The following is a 23,002-nucleotide window of genomic DNA, read 5'->3' on the forward strand; positions in this document are numbered from 1 at the left end:
GGGTAGCTATGGGGGGGCAGGAGGGGACTTTCCTGAGCCGGGGCGCGGCCGGGAGAGACGGGGCGGCCCTCGGGCGTCGTTCGGGAGAAGGGAGTTGCCGGCGCGGCGCGGCGGGAGCGGTGGCGCCCTAGCCCTGAGGTGGGACCTGGCGCGAGGCCCGGCGCCCGGGGACCCGCTGGGCGGGGGGGGAGCTCCGGGATCCCCGGTGACAGCAGCTTGGGAGGCCTGTGGCGGGGCTCGGGCTCGGGGGGCGGGAAGGGGGGGGCAATGACAGGAGCTTGGGAGGCCTGTGGCGGGGTTTGGGCTCGGGCTCGGGGGTGGGGGGGGGGCAATGACAGGAGCTTGGGAGGCCTGTGGTGGGGTTCGGGCTCGGGCTCGGGGGTGGGGGGGGGCAATGACAGGAGCTTGGGAGGCCTGTGGCGGGGGGTTCGGCTCGGGGGCGGGAGGGGGGGGCGGTGAGAGCAGCTTGGGAGGCCTGTGGCGGGGTTTGGGCTCGGGCTCGGGGGTGGGAAGGGGGGGCAATGACAGGAGCTTGGGAGGCCTGTGGTGGGGTTCGGGCTCGGGCTCGGGGGTGGGGGGGGGCAATGACAGGAGCTTGGGAGGCCTGTGGCGGGGGGTTCGGCTCGGGGGCGGGAGGGGGGGGGCGGTGAGAGCAGCTTGGGAGGCCTGTGGCGGGGTTTGGGCTCGGGCTCGGGGGTGGGAAGGGGGGGCAATGACAGGAGCTTGGGAGGCCTGTGGCGGGGGGTTGGGCTCGGGGGCGGGGGGCGGGAAGGGGGGGCGGTGAGAGCAGCTTGGGAGGCCTGTGGCTGGGGGTTGGGCTTGGGGGTGGGGGGCGGTGAGAGCAGCTTGGGAGGCTTGTGGTGGGGGGTTGGGCTTGGGGGTGGGGGGCGGTGACAGCAGTTTGGGAGGCCTGTGGCTGGGGGTTGGGCTGGGCTCAGCTCGGGGACGGGGGGGCTGCGGGGGGGGGCGGGGCTTGCTGAAGGAGGCGGTGGGCCTGGCTGGAAGAGGCTGGAGGGAGGGAGGGAGGACGGGCTGCGGGCCGGCGGCAGAGCTGGGTTCTCTGGCCGAGGGAAGCTGCGGGCAGGGGTTGGGCAGCGCGGGTGGCCTGTGTTCCTGCCCTGGAGCTGATCCCCAGGACGGGTGCAGGGAGCTGAGCTCAGGGGGCAGCGGCCCCAGCTCGTCCTGCCTGGCCCGCGCATCTGCACCGATCGGATTCCGGGAGGAGGCACCGCACGGGCGGGGGTTGTTTGTGACTAATCCGGGAAGGGATGAAGTGCCTGGATGAACAAACCAACAGCAAGAGGGGGTGGGGGGGCATTTTAAAATGGGTCTGCCCAGAACACCGTGCAACATACTGAACCGCCCTGATCTTAGAAGAGGCATGTTTATGATTAACTTGTATTGCAATCGCACCTAAAGCTCCAGTGTTAGGCACAGTACAAACCCACCACAACAAGACAGTCCCTCCCCCACTGGACACTAGGTTGACCTTGATGGATCTTCTGTATCTCCATTTTCTTTGGCTGTGTGTGAAGGGGGTAGTTTGCCCATCCTGAAACTTCTGAACAAACTAACTGTTTGTTTCCCCTCCTCTGCTGCTTTAGATTTCAAAATGACTTCCATATTGAGCCATGCTATCAGAAGCGTCCCTGCTACCTCCACATGGGCTGTCAGATTCTGTAAGTGTTCTTCCCGTTATTAAAAAATTAAGTTGATGCCATGTAAAAGGACACTGCCAATTTAGCTGTTTTTAAAAAGTGGTTAAAAGTAGATTCAGGTGTGCCAACTGCACCCAAGTCTCCTTGACACTGTGATTTTTTTACAGCCACTTTTCCTATTTTTAAAGTGTTTTTCTCTCCTGTTGCTGTGAAAAACCCACAAACTGGTTGTACACAATGTACACAAAATTTTTCTCTAAATGTGCAGTTACCATAGATTACTTGTCTAAATTTTTCCTACTATTATAGCACATTTTAAAGTATTATAGGTAATTTTTTTTGTTAGTAATTGTTTTGCTTCTGTCTTTTGTGTTTCAGCTGCAAGATCCTTCAGCTGCTCCCCTCTGTCACATGCCGCAGGTAAAGAGCTAAAAATCTCACTGCTGAAAGATTAAATTTGCAAGGTGCCTCCCCATCCCTGCACCTATCGCAGACAGATACAGAAACAGTGTAATCTTCTTTTTTTTTCAGAGTACATTTCTAAAACTATGAACATAGGAATATGTTGCCAAAATATTTTTCCAGTACATCAAAGCTGGTCTGTGAAAAGAACAAATCTACTAAATATCTGATTTTTCTCTTCTACGTAAGCATATTTCAGAAAGCAAGGGTGCTCATCTTACATTGCCTTATTAAAGAGAATCTAATCTTTTTGCAATGAGGTTGCTTTGTAAAGAATTGTTCCCTGACTTTCCTTTTTTTAATAACAAAACTCCAATCCTTCAGACTGTAGGACTTCCTTATTTTTAGACTGGATAAAAATTCCTTTTCTGTCAGTCCCTTTCTTATGAGGACAAACAAAACTAATGTCTCTGATTTGTGTACTTATTCCTTTAATTCTATGGCTATTCGATATGGCTTCCGATTCCCAACATATAGCAAATGTCAGTGTTTAAAATAGTCTTAAAAACTAACACCTTGCATCTCACGTGTTTCTAATGTGTCAGAGATGAGTCCCAATTTTTGTTGAGAAGATATGGAGTGCAAATCCTACCATTGGCTGCAGACTATCAGAGTTGGTAGCAGGCAGCTATAAAATGGCATGACACACCTTGATATCTGATACATCCTAATGTTTGGTAGAGTTTATATATCCTGCTATGTCAAGATAGTCCATATCCTATTGATATGGAATGTGGAAAATGTGAAAAAAAGTGAGGGGAGAAGAACTCAATGTGCATAATTCAAGAGAGGAGGTCAGTTAATATTTGGTTCATTTTATAAAATCTAAGACCAATGGAAATATATTGGGACTTTAAAACAAAGCTTTCTCTGGAGTTTTTGCAACTCCATTGCAGCACTGGGAACCTGACAGCGAAACTGACTTTTAATGGGTTTTCCTCATCTAACCAGAGGGAAATTCAGAAAGTGAGAGACATCCTTCCTTAGGGTCGGGAACTGACGGAGCTTGTCTGGCTCTGGTACTGGGAGGTAGGATGGTCTTTGTGTAGGCAGCCCTATGGACCCTAAGAATCCCACTAGGTTGTTAGTGACAGCTGCAGAAAAGCAATTGAAAAGACTCACCATAGCCCAGAAGAAGACCTGAACCAAAGCTCAGACCATAATAGATGAGATGGTGTCCTAGCTTGGAGGACCCATACAAAAAGGGGATAAACTGTAATGGCCTAGGCTTGGTAGGCCCTCCTGCCTTCCAAGAGATGTCCCTGGCCAGAAAAGGCTTGTGGTATTGGGTATAAGGTCCAGTTGGTGGCACAGAGTAAGGGGCTTAGGCTTTAATGTGGGTATATGCAGTTAGATACTAAAAATGGCTGCTGGGGTTCTCAAGTGCTGCTTCATTTAGCTGTTGATTGTTTTAATCCTCAGTGTCTGTGGTTCCCTGAACCATTTTGGGCCTAGTGACTCTGATTTGGGAAATAGCCCATGCTTGCCCTTGGCTTTACTCAAATAATCCACTTATAATAACACAAGTACTAGGCAGAATCTTCATACTTGCACTTTCACTTGCTTAAGCTCTCATGCTTAGCTGGATTTAAGCAGCTTTTACATCCAATGGCCCTTCTCGGTCTTCTAAATGCAGCCACTTCGTATTGTTGTTTTAACAAATCATAAAAAGAAAAGGAGTACTTGTGGCACCTTAGAGACTAACCAATTTATTTGAGCATGAGCTTTCGTGAGCTACAGCTCACTTCATCAGATGCATACCGTGGAAACTGCAGCAGACTTTATATATACACAGAGAATATGAAACAATACCTCCTCCCACCCCACTGTCCTGCTGGTAATAGCTTATCTAAAGTAATCATCAGGTTAGGCCATTTCCAGCACAAATCCAGGTTTTCTCACCCTCCACCCCCCCACACAAATTCACTCTCCTGCTGGTGATAGCCCATCCAAAGTGACAACTCTTTACACAATGTGCATGATAATCAAGTTAGGCCATTTCCTGCACAAATCCAGGTTCTCTCACTCCCTCACCCCCCTCCAAAAACCCACCCCCATACACACACAAACTCACTCTCCTGCTGGTAATAGCTCGTCCAAACTGACCACTCTCCAAGTTTAAATCCAAGTTAAACCAGAACATCTGGGGGCGGGGTAGGAAAAAACAAGAGGAAATAGGCTACCTTGCATAATGACTTAGCCACTCCCAGTCTCTATTTAAGCCTAAATTAATAGTATCCAATTTGCAAATGAATTCCAATTCAGCAGTTTCTCGCTGGAGTCTGGATTTGAAGTTTTTTTGTTTTAAGATAGCGACCTTCATGCGTGACCAGAGAGATTGAAGTTTTCTCCGACTGGTTTATGAATGTTATAATTCTTGACATCTGATTTGTGTCCATTTATTCTTTTACGTAGAGACTGTCCAGTTTGACCAATGTACATGGCAGAGGGGCATTGCTGGCACATGATGGCATAAATCACATTGGTGGATGTGCAGGTGAACGAGCCTCTGATAGTGTGGCTGATGTTATTAGGCCCTGTGATGGTGTCCCCTGAATAGATATGTGGGCACAATTGGCAACGGGCTTTGTTGCAAGGATAAGTTCCTGGGTTAGTGGTTCTGTTGTGTGGTATGTGGTTGTTGGTGAGTATTTGCTTCAGGTTGCGGGGCTGTCTGTAGGCAAGGACTGGCCTGTCTCCCAAGATTTGTGAGAGTGTTGGGTCATCCTTTAGGATAGGTTGTAGATCCTTAATAATGCGTTGGAGGGGTTTTAGTTGGGGGCTAAAGGTGACGGCTAGTGGTGTTCTGTTATTTTCTTTGTTAGGCCTGTCCTGTAGTAGGTAACTTCTGGGAACTCTTCTGGCTCTATCAATCTGTTTCTTTACTTCCGCAGGTGGGTATTGTAGTTGTAAGAAAGCTTGACAGAGATCTTGTAGGTGTTTGTCTCTGTCTGAGGGGTTGGAGCAAATGCGGTTGTATCACAGAGCTTGGCTGTAGACGATGGATCGTGTGGTGTGGTCAGGGTGAAAGCTGGAGGCATGCAGGTAGGAATAGCGGTCAGTAGGTTTCCGGTATAGGGTGGTGTTTATGTGACCATTGTTTATTAGCACTGTAGTGTCCAGGAAGTGGATCTCTTGTGTGGACTGGACCAGGCTGAGGTTGGTGGTGGGATGGAAATTGTTGAAATCATGGTGGAATTCCTCAAGGGCTTCTTTTCCATGGGTCCAGATGATGAAGATGTCATCAATATAGCGCAAGTAGAGTAGGGGCTTTAGGGGATGAGAGCTGAGGAAGCGTTGTTCTAAATCAGCCATAAAAATGTTGGCATACTGTGGGGCCATGCGGGTACCCATAGCAGTGCCGCTGATCTGAAGGTATACATTGTCCCCAAATGTGAAATAGTTATGGGTAAGGACAAAGTCACAAAGTTCAGCCACCAGGTTAGCCGTGACATTATCGGGGATAGTGTTCCTGACGGCTTGTAGTCCATCTTTGTGTGGAATGTTGGTGTAGAGGGCTTCTACATCCATAGTGGCCAGGATGGTGTTATCAGGAAGATCACCGATGGATTGAAGTTTCCTCAGGAAGTCAGTGGTGTCTCGAAGGTAGCTGGGAGTGCTGGTAGCGTAGGGCCTGAGGAGGGAGTCTACATAGCCAGACAATCCTGCTGTAAACAATAAACAATGGTCACATAAACACCACCCTATACCGGAAACCTACTGACCGCTATTCCTACCTGCATGCCTCCAGCTTTCACCCTGACCACACCACACGATCCATCGTCTACAGCCAAGCTCTGCGATACAACCGCATTTGCTCCAACTCCTCAGACAGAGACAAACACCTACAAGATCTCTGTCAAGCTTTCTTACAACTACAATACCCACCTGCGGAAGTAAAGAAACAGATTGATAGAGCCAGAAGAGTTCCCAGAAGTTACCTACTACAGGACAGGCCTAACAAAGAAAATAACAGAACGCCACTAGCCGTCACCTTCAGCCCCCAACTAAAACCCCTCCAACGCATTATTAAGGATCTACAACCTATCCTAAAGGATGACCCAACACTCTCACAAATCTTGGGAGACAGGCCAGTCCTTGCCTACAGACAGCCCCGCAACCTGAAGCAAATACTCACCAACAACCACATACCACACAACAGAACCACTAACCCAGGAACTTATCCTTGCAACAAAGCCCGTTGCCAATTGTGCCCACATATCTATTCAGGGGACACCATCACAGGGCCTAATAACATCAGCCACACTATCAGAGGCTCGTTCACCTGCACATCCACCAATGTGATTTATGCCATCATGTGCCAGCAATGCCCCTCTGCCATGTACATTGGTCAAACTGGACAGTCTCTACGTAAAAGAATAAATGGACACAAATCAGATGTCAAGAATTATAACATTCATAAACCAGTCGGAGAACACTTCAATCTCTCTGGTCACGCAATCACAGACATGAAGGTCGCTATCTTAAAACAAAAAAACTTCAAATCCAGACTCCAGCGAGAAACTGCTGAATTGGAATTCATTTGCAAATTGGATACTATTAATTTAGGCTTAAATAGAGACTGGGAGTGGCTAAGTCATTATGCAAGGTAGCCTATTTCCTCTTGTTTTTTCCTACCCCCCCCCCCCCCAGATGTTCTGGTTTAACTTGGATTTAAACTTGGAGAGTGGTCAGTTTGGACGAGCTATTACCAGCAGGAGAGTGAGTTTGTGTGTGTATGGGGGTGGGTTTTTGGAGGGGGGTGAGGGAGTGAGAGAACCTGGATTTGTGCAGGAAATGGCCTAACTTGATTATCATGCACATTGTGTAAAGAGTTGTCACTTTGGATGGGCTATCACCAGCAGGAGAGTGAATTTGTGTGGGGGGGTGGAGGGTGAGAAAACCTGGATTTGTGCTGGAAATGGCCCAACTTGATGATTACTTTAGATAAGCTATTACCAGCAGGACAGTGGGGTGGGAGGAAGTATTGTTTCATATTCTCTGTGTATATATAAAGTCTGCTGCAGTTTCCACGGTATGCATCTGATGAAGTGAGCTGTAGCTCACGAAAGCTCATGCTCAAATAAATTGGTTAGTCTCTAAGGTGCCACAAGTACTCCTTTTCTTTTTGCGAATACAGACTAACACGGCTGTTACTCTGAAACTTAACAAATCATGAGACTCTTAAGCCCTGATTGCACTAGAAATGTGACCCATTGCGTCTTTTTATTAGTTGTATATTTCTAGAACCAAGTCCAGAATGCCCCCTGGCAGTGATCAGTCAGATGTTACTGTATTGCCAGTATATTACTTTATCTTACTCTAAGGGATGGGAGGTAAAGGGTGAATTTGGTGTTCAAATAGGTCTCTTTTGTTTCTAATTACTGTGATCCAGCATTTCAAAGGCACCCTGTTGCCACAGTATCCTAGTGCTAACTGGGAATGGGAGTCAGGAATTGGATGTCTTGTTCCCAACTCTGCTGTTGGCTCACTGCATGCTCTTCAATGAATCACTTTACAGATGAGGAAACTGGGATACAGGAAAGTAAAGTGACTTGCCCAGGATCAGGCTGCATGCCATGGGGGAGACAAGAATTCAATCCAGGATTCCTAATTACTTGATGTAGGACTTAACCACCGAAGAACATTACCCGATCTTTCTAGTAGTATTTATTTTTTAAATAAAATCTTGCTGCAGACTTGTTCAGATTCTAGCCAACAGCTGTTTAAATATTTTCTTCAAACAGTCCAGCCCAAGAGTAAGAAAACCTTAGCCAAAAATGGTGTGAAGAATATTGTTGTGGTTGATGGGGTCCGCATTCCATTTTTACAGTCTGGCACCTCGTAAGTATGAAAAGAAAATACCTCTTTGCTTTGGTTAATCGTATAGAAAGATTCAGGGAGAATCAGAAAGGAAAACATTGGGCTTGGTATACTTGTACTGCTCTAACTGCTTTCACTTCATTCAGTGCCTGATGTTGGCTTGCTCAGTGTTCAGACATTTGTAGCTACTCTTACTCCTAATAGGAAAGAGTAATGAATGTAATACCTGCAAGGAGTTTAACAACTTGTTTTTCTGATCTTTACTGGTTTGATCATCTTGGTGGTTTGTTTTGGTCCCTTCCTTCTTGTATTGTGTTTTTAATCTTGACAAGGTCACTGGTTGCTGTTATACAGGTGAAACTATATGTGAGCCCTGCTACATATTACAAACTTGAAGGGGTTGGGCATTCCAAAGTTATCTGATTTTCCCCGAGAGTTAGAATACAGATCTTGAAACTCCACTGTTCCTTGACAGGGATTAGCACCACCTAAAAGATTGCAATCAGCTAAGGCTGTAGCTGCAACCATGTGGTCCTTATGTTAGGCAGAGGTGATCTAGTGGTTCCTCTCTTCTTTATAATAACTGTAAGGAAATTGGCATAGTCAGTGTGACAGTCTGGCTCAGGAAAGGAGAGAGTACATTCTGATGAGAACTGAGGATGAATTACTAAATAATACAAAGAAAACCCTGTGTATATTGGGATGTGTAAGGGCTGGGTTGGGATGTTTGGTTCTCTAGGCTTGACATATGACCACTGTTCACAGTAAGTAACGTTCAGCCCAACGGATAACGTTCAGCCCAACGGATCTGTCTTCACATGCCATTCACGTGACTGCACCTATGATTGAAAACTGTTTCCAGGACCCAGACATAGTCCAGTAGCAGCAGCAGGAGTGAAAAACTACATCAGATGATTGTTAGAAACCTGTTACTTAATGCCATTAACTTCGTAGCTGAATCAGGGCCATTACTAATGCTTCCCTACGGTAAACAGGGGATGGAGTTTCGACTTTTGCTGTTGCTATATCTTGTTTCAGGATTTTCCTTAATACAGCAGTTGTACGTTGATTTTTCACATATAGACACCTTTGTCTCCACAAACCAAGGCTGTGAAATGGCCATTTTTAAGTGAAGAGGCTCCGTGATTGCTCATCTGTTGCCATACTGTGTCTGGTCTATTAATATATACTCTGAATGGTATGATAAAATAACTTCAGGGATTGTTTTGTAAATCTATCTGTCTTAACTTCCAGATATGCAGATCTGATGCCGCATGACTTGGCCAGAGCCTCGCTGCAGTGAGTAAACAAGAATTGAGTGGAAGAGGAGCTCAGAAAGCTAGCTGGCCCTGGGGTTTTGTGCTGGGAGGTTAATTTAGTGCTGATAATAATGCTAGGAACCAGGGTTCCTAGGTTGTATTCCCTGCTTTGTCACTCAACTATGTGACCAAGGATAAGTCATTTCACCGCTGTACCTCAGGTTACTTATGTGCAAAATGGTGATACTACTGAGAAGGAAGGCACTGTCTAAGTGCATGGTAGGGGGACGTTGTGTCATCCTCCTGGCCAGCTCTGCTTCAAATGATCTACTATTGAATGTGCTTGACGCTGTATCATACGAAAAATGAACGGTGAGCAAATTGGGACAGTGACTGAGACCCAGGGAAAGCTACCTTAGTAGTGTGTGTGTGTGTTTCTCCTCTCTCATTTCATCCCTCTTCTCTCTGATGCCTTCTCCAGTCTACAGTTTGACAGTGTTTGCGTGTCCTGTGGGAAAGGAGGGTCACTAGGAAGGATTTGAACGAGGGAAGATGGGGTTCTGGCACCTTGGGAGGTCATTCCTTACTTACCTCTGGGGGCAGTGTGGAAGAAGGTGTGAAGGCAGGAATTTGGGGCATGGGGGGAGGAGTTTGTCAAGGCTGGCATTGTTGATGGGCAATGGGAACATGCTGCCGAAAGAGTTGAGGTCCGAGATGAAGGCTAGGTTGGAGTCATGCCAAGCCTTGGCTGTGAGGTTGATGCAGTAGCCAAGGGGGAGCCAGAGGAGAGATTCATAGAGTATTAGGGTTGGAAGAGTCCTCCGGAGGTCATCTAGTCCAACCCCCTGCTCAAAGCAGGACCAACACCAACTAAATCATCCCAGCCAGGGCTTTGTCGAGCCAGGCCTTAAAAACCTCTAAGGATGGAGATTCCATCACCTCCCTAGGTAGCCCATTCCAGTGCTTCACCACCCTCCTAGTGAAATAGTGTTTCCTATTATCCAATCAAGACCTCCAGCACTGCAACTTGAGACCATGGCTCCTTGTTCTCAGTGGTGGCAGATGACCGAACAGCCTAGTTCCATCCTCTTTGGAACCCCCATTCAGATAGTCAGTCCGATTGACTGGCGGCGTGCAAACAGTGCACTTTATATTCACGGACTGCAGGCTGATGTTAAGTGGTGTGCACTGGGCACTTGGATTTGGTAGTAGCATTAGTAAGTTGCCATAGGGACCCCTACCTGCATCATGTTTACTCTTACCTTTTACATGATGGTTTGAGGAAGTCAGAATTCAAATTTGTGTTTATTTTAGTTTTATATATATATCCCTGCAATGGGGTACAGAGGTGTATAGGCTTGTTTGTACGGATATCCTGGAGCATTTGTACACAGTATTTTCTATGGAAATATGAAAAAATTGCTGCTTGTCTTCTGTGTATCCCTGTAGAAGCAGTAGGTGTTCAGACACTGAGGGGTAGGCTGGCTTGACATCTGACTCCCTCTTCTCTCCCCGAGTTTTGACTTGAGGCTGCCCCAAGCTGAGAAAGAGAGGTAGTAACCACTTGAGCATTGGGGGGGGGTGGGGACGACTGTTATTGAAGAAGAAGTGGAGTCTCCCTGTTTTATTTTGAGTCCATTTCCACTTGATGATCACAGCTCTTTCTGTGGGCAGCTATATATTCAACCTCGTCTCTGAATTAGGGAAGCATGCTCGCTGTTGTCCCTATTTTGCAGGCTAGCTTTTGAAATTGAGTGCCTGGGGACCTTGGCAAAGTTACCACTTTATTCGTTGGTGCAGATTTTCTTGTTTGACTTCTTCTCTCAGAGGGTTGCTGAACCGGACCAACGTCCCGAAGGAAGTTGTTGATTACATTGTTTATGGCACAGTTATCCAGGAGGTGAAAACAAGCAATGTTGCTAGAGAGGTGGGTTAAATGAAGCAGGTATTCTGTAAAGCTGGTTTAAACAGCTAACCTGAGTGAACTAACCCCCATGAAAGAATCAGTTCATCGCTGCTCCTTGTGGATTGGGAAAATAAGCCCGTCACACTGTGTTGTGCTTCAAGTAATTAAATGGCACTCCCATCCTTAGTTAGTTAAAACCCTTAGTTAAAATCATAAATCTACCCTGTCATTTCTAATAGTGTGCACTGTGAAATCCCTCCTTGGGGATTACCAGAAAAGCAGGACCCTGGTAGGGGATGATTAATCATTCTGCTTGAACTGTCCACTTGGGATCAAGCTCTGGTTTGCCAGAAATACTTGCTAACACTACAATATTGTTTGAAAAATAAAGCTGGTCGAACCAAGATGCAGCATTTGAGTGCTCTGGAGAGTGCCAGCTTAGCTGCTTTTCCTGGTGACAGATGTAAAGAGAGAAGTGACTATATATAATACAGGGAAAAGAGTGTAGAGATCTGGTACTGTAAAGCCATCTCCATAACATTAGACATGATTCTGCTCTAATCAGCCTAGCTTCTGAAACCTCAGCTGGTGTTCTGTGCAGCAGTCAGTGCCATTCCACCAAAAAGGATCCCACCTAAAACTTGTTACATAATTTCTCCTAACTGCGCTTGTTATTACCAGTGCTGCTCAGATTCAATCAGCAGTTTATTTTTGTATGTGCAAGTGTTTTCTTTGACCTCCTGTCAGTCAACTGAGACTGGTTTAATTTTAACTTCCAGAGAAGGTTTGAACTTTAAACTAGTTGGCCATGTGTCAATTAAGGTGTGTCGTCTTATGGCAACACGTATTCCAGAATAGTTATTCTTTTGTGACACAGGCCTCCACTCCCTGCTCTGTTAAAGCTTGTTGTCATTCCCATTATACATCCTTACTTTCAGGAAAGCTTGGTCTGCTGCAAACATTTAATGTTCAGTTGTATGTAAATTACAGCTTGTATTCTATTGCAGTGTATTCAAGTTCTCAAACAAAATTACATTTATTTTCTTGTATCTATAAATAATAGATGACAGGGTGAAGCAAAAGTTTTCAGAAATACAGTGCTGCGTTGTATAAGAGGAATTTGTCTGTTCATTTAGGGTCTGCCGATGGTTGTCCGTGTAGTTTGATAAAGAGCTTTGAGAGGCAGGCAGCAGACCAGCTCTCTGCTTGCAATAGAAGGAAGATTCCTCATAGTGAACGCATGCAGAATGCCTTACCTCAGCTGTGTAGGTGGAAACTTGACACGTTTGCAGCTTAAATTCTGCAAAGATGTCTGGCATTTAATGCTTCAAGAAGCAAGCACTGCGAGGTCGAGCTGGTGGGGTTTTTTAATCATTATTTTGTGTTGCCCATAGGCTGCTTTGGGAGCTGGCTTCTCGGATAAAACTCCAGCCCACACAGTCACTATGGCTTGCATCTCTTCAAACCAAGCTATGACCACAGGTATGTTGGCTGAAAGAACAGGTAGTAGATTAGAAGATGGCATTAGCAGCCTCTCTTCTCTTCCCCTGTCCTACCTGCACATCTTAATGAACACAATTAAGTGTCTGGAGGAGGCTTAGATGGAGGGCCTCTATTGAACCACTGGTTCAGTAAAATTTAGCAGAGATTTTTGAAGTACGTGTTCCAGGCCTTCAGGAGCTCTTGATCATCAGTTTCATTCCGGAGCAGTCTCCACTCAGATTCAAAATTGTCCATTAAAACTGAAAGGTAAAGACTTGAACTTGACAAAGTTGTAGCCTTTTATGCTAACATCACCTTCAGCGTAGCCCAAATTGAGCAAAAATTGAAGATCCAGGTTTCTACCCCAAATTGTTTGAGGGATATTGTTGCCTCAATTTCTTGCATGAAAATAGTGGGAAGTAGAAGCAAAATTATAGAACACAGGAGAATATTGTTAATTTTGTCAAAATCAGAAAAAAAAAAAGTTTTGAATTTATAGAAATGAAACATTTCAATAGACCTGAAACAAAGGTTTTTTGGAGTTTCATTTTGTGAAAAACTTTGATTAGAGATGTTTCTGTTGGTTGCATCTACTCCTGAGAAATCCTTGATTAGTTGTTGCTTCTCTTCAGTAAGTGAAAGTATTTCAGCTTCTTTTAAAGAAGTCCGCCCATGCTTCTGATGATCTTCTCCATCGCTTCCTGTAGGTGTCGGTCTGATTGCATCTGGCCAGTGTGATGTGGTGGTAGCTGGTGGTGTGGAGTTAATGTCAGATGTTCCAATTCGTCACAGCAGGAAGATGAGGAAGACTTTGCTCTCCCTTAACAGGGCCAAGACCTTGGGCCAGAGACTGGCACTGGTTGTTAAAATCCGTCCTGATTACTTTGCCCCAGAGGTAAATCTCCTCCTTTCCATCTCTCAGTAGGTGTCTAGGGTTCTCAATTCTGTCCTCCTTTGCAGTTTGCCATTTGATAGCCACTTGTAAAATAACACACACTCTAGGGGAAAGGAATATAATTTTGCCCCTGTGGAGAATTCAACATGGTGACGGTTAATTGGGGGTGTAGACTATGGTTCTTCTGCATCATGCCACCTGCCTAGGTGTAGGCTGAGATTTCAATGAATTAGCATAGCTCCTAAAATTCTTTGAGGAACTACAGGTTTCGGAGTAGCAGCCGTGTTAGTCTGTATTCGCAAAAAGAAAAGGAGTACTTGTGGCACCTTAGAGACGAACCAATTTATTTGAGCATGAGCTTATGCTCAAATAAATTGGTTCGTCTCTAAGGTGCCACAAGTCCTCCTTTTCTTTTTGAGGAACTACGTATGGCTTTTGCCTACATGGTTCCCTGACAGTCAGGCTAGCACTTAGTGAGCTTCACCAATTTAAACTTCAAAATACCTCTTTTCCCAACTCGTTGAACTCGTAGCATAGAAGGTTTACTGAAGACATTCAAATGTGTAACGGTGACACTCACCTTACCAGCCTAAATACCGTGCAATTCGTCTTGGCCTTCTGAAACTCTTAGAACCTGGAGTTTGAGGGACAAAATGCATTGCTCTTCAAGCTAGTAGTGACGCATTGCGTGCATTTTCAACACACTGAATACAGAGGAAAGCATTCCCCTCCCACTATTAATGGGATTGTGCATCTGACTGACACCTCTTAAATACAAAATCCATTTATTCTCCAGGGCCCAATCCTGCAGGATACTGAATGCTTTCATAATAATAGGTGAGAAAGGACAGCCTGCCCATTTAGATAGTGTTCTCTCCACTTTGTGATGTAAAGGGAGCCCCCCTCCACCTGCTCTCATGGTCGGAGAAAAGGTGACTTGTAAAGTGGTGGAAAAGGGTTTTATTCACAGTGAATGATCTGAAGGCTCCTGGAGTTCTGTCCTCACCAGAGAGGCTATTTTTGTGCACATACTATTAATAGAGAATCCTTTATCTTCATTTAGTACAAGTGCAGAGACTCAAAGTGCAGTTGAGAGATAAGAGACCCAGATTTGAATTCTGCAGACTCCCAGAACGGGAAAATAGCTAAGCCCTTTCGTTTGCAGTTTAAACCAATTTTTACTGAAAAATTCTCTGGTTTTACAAAAAACATTATTCAATTTTTTTCTGATTTTTTTTTTCACCCTACTTTTGTATCATTCAAATAGATAAAAATAACTTTTTATTAGGAAAATACAATACATGGCATGAGATATATGTATTATGATAATACATTAGTCTGTGTATATATGCAGAGCTGCCTGTTGAAGTAAGGCTCTGTATTAGTCTAGAAGATGCACAGTAAACAAACAGGCACGCACGCAAGCTCTGAAGTGCACGTGCGTCTGAACGTACTGATGAATCTCACACCACCATGTACGCATTTCAAGCTGTTAGCAGATAATGGTTTAAAGATTTGACCCACTAAAATGAGAAGAAAACGAGAATCGGTCTCAAAATACGTTTCCAAACACAGGGAAGTATTTGAAAGTTTTTAAAAAAACAAAAACAGGAGAAAAGGATGAAGTTGAGTAAATGCACTGCAAATGGTGTGACTCAATTATTAAATGTAAATATTTACAGGCTAATAACTCTAAGTCTACAACAGTAAACTGTTTATTCAGATGAAAAGTTTTATTTGGGGATTAGAGATGTATTGTTTTCTTAACTCTGAGGTGGCATGTTTTGAGTGCTGTTTTAGTTCTGCAGCAAACCACATTGAATGAAATTCAAAGCATTAATCCACTGAATACTTTCTTCCCTGTCTTTCCGTCCACCAAAACAAACCCCGATATTTACCCCAAAAAATTATGAATTGTTTTTTGCACTGATTTTTCCCCTGTTTGGTGTTGTGGTAATAAACTCTGATAAATTCCTGGGAAAAATTAAAATAAAAACTGAAAATGAAGGGCCCTAAAAATAGCACATCCAGCAGCGTGGGAGTCTTGGCTCACGTGTGTGGATGAAGCTGTCATCCATTCTCTCAGGATGGAGGAGGACTAAATCCTAAATAAGGGATGACTTGAATTTGGCCCACTTGTGTAGCATACTACTTCCTATGGAGGTGTGGGCCATGGAGGCTGCAGGCCCCAGCATGCATTGCTCCGAGCAGCCTGGCCTCGCTTCATTTTGGGGCCTGTAGTCTCTCTGGTCTGCAGCTCCATATTAAATACAAGGCCAGCTGCTACCTTCCTCATTGTCTGCAACTTGGGACCAGTCCTCGAGCCCCTGGCAAGTGGCCAGCATGGCCTTTACTCGGTCAAAGTTTGGGCATTCCTGTGGTTCAGAAGTGGGGATTCCTCTAGTTTAGTTGATCTTAGTAGGATAATGTGCATTATTTGTGTAAAGTTAATCGCTCTGTTTTATAAATGGAGGACTTCAGGGATTTACATGTGTGAAACGTAACCAAGTATTAAATTCCAGTGGTATAGTATAGTTTGGTGCCCACAACCACCATTGGAACAGATGGTATTTACATATGCTTACCTTGTGCTTCCTTTTCTTCTAGCTCCCAGCAGTAGCAGAGTTTTCCACCAGTGAGACCATGGGACACTCAGCAGACCGGTTGGCTGCTGCCTTTGCCATCTCCCGTGTAGAACAAGATGAGTACGCCCTCCGTTCCCACACTTTGGCCAGGAAAGCCCAGGATGAGGGGCTGCTCACTGATGTGATACCCTTCAAAGTGCCAGGTAAAAGCCGTGTGTTCTAATGCTGACCCAAAATTGTGCCACTCCCTTCATAAGGGAAAGTGGCCAGGGCCCAAGTCATGGAGTTCTGTATCTCTCGGCACACTTTCACTCCTCAGCAGTGTCAAGTCTATTTAAAACCTTTAATTTACAACCTGTCCCTGCACAACAAAGTAGTGATCCAGGAGCATGTGTCCTTGCTGAGTCTGTGATCTAAATCTTGAAGCACCCTACTCCATATCCCTGCTTATTTGGTGATTATTGCCTTAGTACGGGGCAGATCACAGGTGAGGAATCCTCCTGCTCTTTGTATCAAAGACTTAACAAGCAACAAGGTACACCACAGGGAAGCGTGTTTTTGCAAGGAATCACAAGTCCAGTTTAAAAACAAGCCTAGTAAAAGTGCCAGTGTGATGAAGCACATGCCAGCTGTGCTCCTTAGAAAGCTTATTTCAGAAAATCATCAATTTGAAAGAAGCAGAATTTTTTCAATACTCAAGACTGTTCCCTTAACACTAAACTGTTTTGGCAAGAAATCAAATAAAATGAATGACACCTCCCTTCTTTCCTTGCATTCCTTTTTCCATGGAAAATAGAACTTTCTCTCGCTCTTACTCGCTCTCTCTCGAGTTCTTTTCTGCAAAGTGGGGTATGATACCCACTTCCTTCTAGAAAGAAAAGGAGGACTTGTGGCTTCCTTCTGAAGTTAATGCTGTGTTTTAACAGGCAAAGATACAGTCATCAGAGATAATGGAGTCCGTCCTTCTTCAATGGAGCAGATGGGTAAACTGAAAGCTGCTTTTGTCAAACCTTATGGGACTGTCACAGCTGCCAACTCCTCCTTCCTGGTAACGTACACCGCCATCCATTTGGGTAGCAATATGTGAGACTGGTCTATTTTTCTACCTACTGCAGCTACCTAGACTATATTTCTGTGACGTTAATGCTACTATGACTTCGTTGGCTTTTCCATAATGTCATCCCCTTTAAGTTGCAAAGTGACACTTGCATTTTCTCTTAAACAACTTTTAATTTAGCAAACCCCCGAAATAAAAACAAAAGGTTCGTTGTAAACACTTGAGGCTGTTTTACCTGTTGGCTTCGTTATAATTGCCCTCAGAAGAGGACAGGGGAAGATTTCCCAAGGCACAAATGGGAGTTACACACCCAATTCCCAGTGACTTAGGCACCCGACTTCATTCAAACTGCCCTTTATGCCTTTGAAAGTCTCCCCCAGAATGCACGAGGTATGTGTCCTGTCCCCAAGTGCAGCACAGAGGAGGTGCTTTCGTGTTTAGATCCTGTTCACGTTTTGCAATAACGGCTCCTTTCTTTGTGCTACAAGTAACGCTGGGCCTTCATAAGTAACAACAGCGTTTTCTGCCTGGAGTTCCCGGGAACTTGCTGGGGTCTGATAGTACTTTAGGACTGACCCTGCTTGAAATATTGGCATGTAAGGGACACTGCATACAGCAGAGCTGAGGGTTAACTTGGGAACACATTCTCCTGTTGAGACCGCATACAATCGATGCATCAAGGACACTGTGCCGTAAAATATTAGTATTTAGTTTTGCAAACATGAACCAATTACAGTGCTGTGAAACTCAGACTATGCAAGCACTGTAGTTGCCAAAATGGCACCCACGCGTAAAATTCACCGGCCACCATTCTGCCAAAAACGAATTTACTAAAGAGCCGCATCTGTGTATGTTATGGCTATCACAGCAGCCGTACTGGTTTGGCCAGCCCACTCATAGGTCGTCTTATCCATCTGCCTCAACCAGTGCTCCCTACGGTGTATTTTACCTAGTTCTTTATCCTAAGTGTTGGGGCTTTTCCCAGTTTTCTTGGGAGCTTGTCCGTTCCACAGCCTAATGGATTAGAAGCAGACACGTGTGACCTGTAATGTAACTTTCTGGTGGATAGTTACAGATAAGTTTATAGAGCAGCGTTTGTATTTACGCTCTTGTGTATTTTGTTTGTTTGTACTCCGATAGTGTCTGCTACAGCAACCGGGGCCCTGTACAAAAACTTAGAGACTTGCCGCCTTTGCATGGTGTGGGTGCTCTGTGAGTAATTGCCTAACTGAGTTTGTCTGGCTGTTTCAGACGGATGGTGCTTCGGCAGTTCTGATAATGTCTGAGGAGAAGGCTCTGGCGATGGGATATAAACCAAAGGCCTACCTAAGGTAGAAGGAACCGTTCCATCTGGCTTCTGAAAGCTGGTCTTGCTTTTGTTTTCTCTTCTGGGACTAATGTTGCTTTTCTTGTGCAGGGATTTTGTGTACGTCTCCCAGGATCCAAAGGACCAGCTCCTGCTGGGGTAGGTCATGGCTTATGGACAGCACAGTCAAACACTTAGCATTGCTGGACATTATCAGTTACTATCCCTAAATGCTTCACTTCCTGTAGAATGTGTGAGCGTTTAGTTAGGCGCGTCACAGCCAGACAAAGATCTGGGCCCTGCCTCAAAGCACTGAGAAAAGTCTGAGTACACGACATGATGCAACAAATGGAGGTGACTAAGAATAGGGAAGAGCTGAGGCAGGGATTATAGTAATACAGTTATATGGGTACTCAGGCATGTGCATGGCACGGTGTTGCCACAGGTTATTGATACATGTGGCAGTATTAAGCTGCCATAGCCATCAAGAAACAAGTCACAAGACTGTGCACTGGAATAAATTGCCCAGGGAGGTTGTGGAATCTCCATCACAGATTTTTAAAACAGGTTTGATAAACACCTGTCAGGGATGATCTAATACTTAGTCCTGCCTTGAGTGCAGGGGGCTGGACTAGATGACCTCTCAAGGTCCTTTCCAGTCTTACAATTCGATGATTCATTAGTGTTGATGTTAGCATACATCTCAAGACGTGGAAAATTTGATGTGATTAAAATCCAGCTAATTGGATTTGATGTCTGGACTTGCCAGACTTGCACACGAAACCAGAAGAGGTCAATTAACTTTAGAAATGGGGTGAAATGCTCATCTTCACCTGCCTAACGCATCTCTGTATGGGGTGGTAGTGACTTTTGGGTTGTACATCAGTTTAAGTGGGAGAGGCTGAAAGCTTCGTGAGCGCTTACTTGTTTGGCATCTTAAACGCTGCAGCTCCATTTTGAGAGCGAGGAGGATGTAATAGGGATCGTAGTGAAGGAATGGGGGAGGAGTCCATGGAACACATGCATTAATGTCACTTGCTTTTCTGACTCTTTAGGCCAACGTATGGTACTCCCAAGGTGTTGGAGAGGGCTGGTCTAACAATGGCCGATATTGATGTGTTTGAATTTCACGAAGCTTTCGCTGTAAGTATCTGCATAGGAACATGCATGGATGAGGTAACACACCAATGTGTCTTGGGTTGCAGATCTGGGTTCTCCTGCGTAAGATCTATAGCAAGGATATTTCCTCTGGTTTTATGTCAGGAGTGGAAAGAGCTCTGTTACTCGGTTTCCTTCATCGGGTGGAGGGTTTTCTATGTGCACGCTATGAGTTTGTACATGAACAGTTAGTCTGTGCTGAGGTGCTCTGTGCAGACAGTTTATTCAGCTAATCAGAGGCAACATTTTTCTCTAAGGTGTCATCTGACTGGGTCAAGGCTCATGAAAATGATGCTCCTTTGTGTACAACCAGCTGTGTTGATCCTTCTTGACACTGACTAGTTTTAGGAAACTAAGATACTCCTAACTTGTTTGTACTCCACCATATACAATAAAAGCTTTTCTATCTGGCATGTTGGAATAGTTGGGAATGGGGGGTGCCGGTAAGTGAAAAATGCTACTTAACTAAGAGGGAAGGAGTTTGGGTGCAGGAGGGGGCTCAAGGCAGGGGGTTGGGGTTTCAGGGTGCCGGATCCAGGGGCGGGGAGGGCACTCACCTTGGGCAGCTCCCCACAATCAGCGACCTGTCCCTGCCACTCCTAGTCAGAGGTGCGGCAGGCGGCGCTGCCCCTGCCCCGAACGCTGGCTCCGCAGCTCCCATTGGCTGGGAACCACGGCCAATAGGAGTTGCGGGGGTGGCACCTGTGGGCGGAGGCAGTGCGCAGAGCCGCCTGCTGAGCCTCTATCTAGGAGCAGCAGGGACATGTTGCCGCTTCTGGGGAGCCATGTGGAGCCAGGCAGGCGCCAGCTAAACTATAAACTGGACTTTCTATGAAGATTAGAAATGCCGGTTTATAGAACTTTCCAGTTGGTACCAGGCTGGATAACACAGCTTTTACTGTACTTCATTCTGTGTCTGCTGTAGTCCTTGAGTCTTTCCCCTCTCCCTTCTAGGGGCAGATTTTGGCTAATTTCAAAGCTATGGATTCGGATTGGTTTGCACAAAACTACATGGGCAGAAAGTCTAAGGTAAGGACATAATGAGGATGCAGGTTTTAAGGTCAGTGTTGCTTTTGTAATTCTAATTCCTTGCTGTTAAAACATATCAGAACGGCATAGCAGTTCTAAGGCCTGTATTGTGTTTATACAAGGGAGATATACTCAGTTTCCTAAAAATCAATAATTTGGTTCAGTTCTTCCTAGTTTGAGGAGCTGTCGCTACTCTGACGTGACCTCTGGCACTTCAGCACAAAGAGAAGGCAAAGACCCTAGAGCTGTGCGGCTAACGTTTCTCAGTAGAAATGATAGGTGAGATGAAACCACTGTCCTCTCACAGCTAACTGGCTGTAGATGGCGTCCTATCACCATAAAGCCTCGCATATGCTTACACTGCAGTGAAACACAAATGTAAACTCTAGGGAGCGCGCCAGCAGCAGAGACTAGCTGGCCTAGTAGGACTCTTCAGATGACCCAACATGGAGATCAGGGACTGATCATCTGCGGCAGGAAGGACTCAGAGGGAGCGGGACAGGCTCCTTGGAGGCAGAGGTTGGCAAACCTGTTCCTTTGGTTTGTTCTTGCAGGTTGGAGCCCCGCCTCTGGAGAAGTTCAATAAGTGGGGTGGCTCCCTGTCTCTGGGGCACCCTTTTGGTGCCACTGGCTGCCGGTTAGTAATGACTGCGGCTCACAGGCTGAAGAAGGAAGGAGGGCAGTACGGTGTGGTAGCTGCCTGCGCTGCGGGAGGACAGGTAACGCTGCATAGGCTTGCTAGCATTGTGACCTCTGCTGGGAAGGCAGGAATTCCTCTCTTTCTCTTGGTACCAAGAAGTCCTGTCCTGTGTACGTCGGACATCAGTGCAGCTTTGAAGTTTGTTACCATCAGGTGGCCTTAATACTGTCCAGGCAGCTGGGCTAAGGATCCAGCCAGGCTTGCTTTTGCAGCATTTCAGTGCTGTCTGAGAGTGACCCTGATTTGGTGGCCAGTGCTCCATGTCCCTGTTGATATAGTATGAAAGGGAGGAATGATTCAAAGATCCTTCTTTACTCTGCTGTGGTTTTGGCGGTGGTGGTTTTCACTATCTCATGAACCCTGAGGATCTTACTGAAGTCTGGCTTGTTAGGTTCCATCTCCCCGTGTAAGGAACAAGAACCTCTGTGTGAAAAAGCCAGATACCACCTGCTTTCCAGTGGTACTTGGAAAGCTCTAGAGAAGTATTACACCTATTGTTGTTAGGCAGTTGTGGTTAGCAGCAGTAGATTGGGTTACTCAGTAACTTGAGAGGTCACAGCCAGACCAGTCCTATCCTCAGTAAACCAATCTAAAGAGGGCTAGCTGAGCCTCTCTGTGGAAGCTGCGTAATCATTCTAATTTGGGCGAGGAGGACACTCCTGAGTAGCCTGCAGCATACTTTCTAATCCCATCCCCTGAAAGGAGAGTATTGCTTCGTTCAGTGCTTCAGGAACGGCACCAGATAATCCAACCGATGTCTGTGGCGTGCTGCCACTGAGTAAAAGCCTGCTATTAATCTCTTCCAGTTCCTACAATATGACTGACATCCTTTGGAAATGAAGCTCTTCTGGTGGCTTGTATGTTTACTCCAGACAGTGCCTTTCAGACTAAAGTAACCATGCTTTGCTTCTCCATTTCAGGGCCATGCAATGATTGTGGAACTTTACCCGCAGTAAGAGGACAAGGAACTGCTGAATGGAATTGGACCTGTCCTGTGCCAGGCAATGCCATTTCAATGCACTAACAATATATCTGTGATCCTTCTCGAAAAGGATTTCTGGTGGCCTTTGTAAATATCTTCTCGTTACCCCGTCAGTGATCTGGAACAAATTAACGCTCTGTTGAATACACCACCAAACAGTTAGCGTGGCTCTTAGGCCTGTCAGGGGTCCTGCAGTTAACCAAAACTTCATGGTAACTCTTTATAAACAGGGTTTGTCTTATGGAAGAAATGAGTAATGCAGTCTGGGAATGTGAAGAGCTGTTTTAAAACAGAATTGCCAAGTATTTAGTGTGTCCATCTACAGCCTCTTAGGCTCAACTGCCCAGTTAGGGATGTGGCTTATTAAAGAGGAGATGCAATCTGAGTTGGATGAGGTGGTGTTTCTAAAGAATGGTGCAGAGTCCAAACCGCATTGGGAAGTCACTATAACTGCTTGAGATACTTGTCAGCCTTAATAAACCAGAGAAGAAGTTGAAGACTGGGCAGGTTTTTTTTTGTCTTCCCTTGATTTATTTACACTGACACTGATGGTTTCAAGCACTATGTACTCTGAGGCTTGTCCGCTTGGAGCCATCACCAGGCTATTCTGGGCTCTTGAAAATAGGAGTAAAGGGCTCCACGCAATTTGCCCCAGAATCCACACTGTGCTGCGGAATTGTGCTCCAGAATCAAACGCTAA

At 45.6% G+C, this 23,002-nt stretch overlaps 1 protein-coding gene across 1 annotated transcript; it reads left to right on the forward strand.

Moving 5' to 3' along the window:
* The first annotated feature begins 47 nt into the window (after positions 1 to 47).
* Positions 48 to 22,799, forward strand: HADHB (hydroxyacyl-CoA dehydrogenase trifunctional multienzyme complex subunit beta). Its single transcript, XM_077812297.1, has 16 exons — positions 48 to 138; positions 1,605 to 1,679; positions 2,037 to 2,078; positions 7,868 to 7,964; positions 9,198 to 9,242; positions 11,030 to 11,129; positions 12,503 to 12,590; positions 13,298 to 13,485; positions 16,093 to 16,273; positions 16,997 to 17,118; positions 18,379 to 18,458; positions 18,545 to 18,592; positions 19,489 to 19,576; positions 20,546 to 20,620; positions 21,175 to 21,339; positions 22,241 to 22,799. Exons 2-16 carry the CDS (start codon positions 1,613 to 1,615, stop codon positions 22,274 to 22,276), a joined length of 1,422 nt encoding a protein of 473 aa, XP_077668423.1. The 5' UTR covers positions 48 to 138; positions 1,605 to 1,612; the 3' UTR covers positions 22,277 to 22,799.
* Positions 22,800 to 23,002: the final 203 nt, after the last annotated feature.

The sequence above is a fragment of the Eretmochelys imbricata genome, chromosome 3 (assembly GCF_965152235.1).
Source record: "Eretmochelys imbricata isolate rEreImb1 chromosome 3, rEreImb1.hap1, whole genome shotgun sequence".
NCBI lineage: Eukaryota > Metazoa > Chordata > Testudines > Cheloniidae > Eretmochelys > Eretmochelys imbricata.

What these genes read in the sequence shown, in the direction of transcription:
- HADHB (XM_077812297.1), top strand. Translation starts at nt 1,613, where the DNA reads ATGACTTCCATATTGAGCCATGCTATCAGAAGCGTCCCTGCTACCTCC. An exon ending in TTGGCCAGAGCCTCGCTGCA is followed by an intron (nt 9,243 to 11,029) that starts GTGAGTAAACAA and finishes TTCTTCTCTCAG; the next exon opens with AGGGTTGCTGAACCGGACCA. An exon ending in CTGATTACTTTGCCCCAGAG is followed by an intron (nt 13,486 to 16,092) that starts GTAAATCTCCTC and finishes CTTTTCTTCTAG; the next exon opens with CTCCCAGCAGTAGCAGAGTT.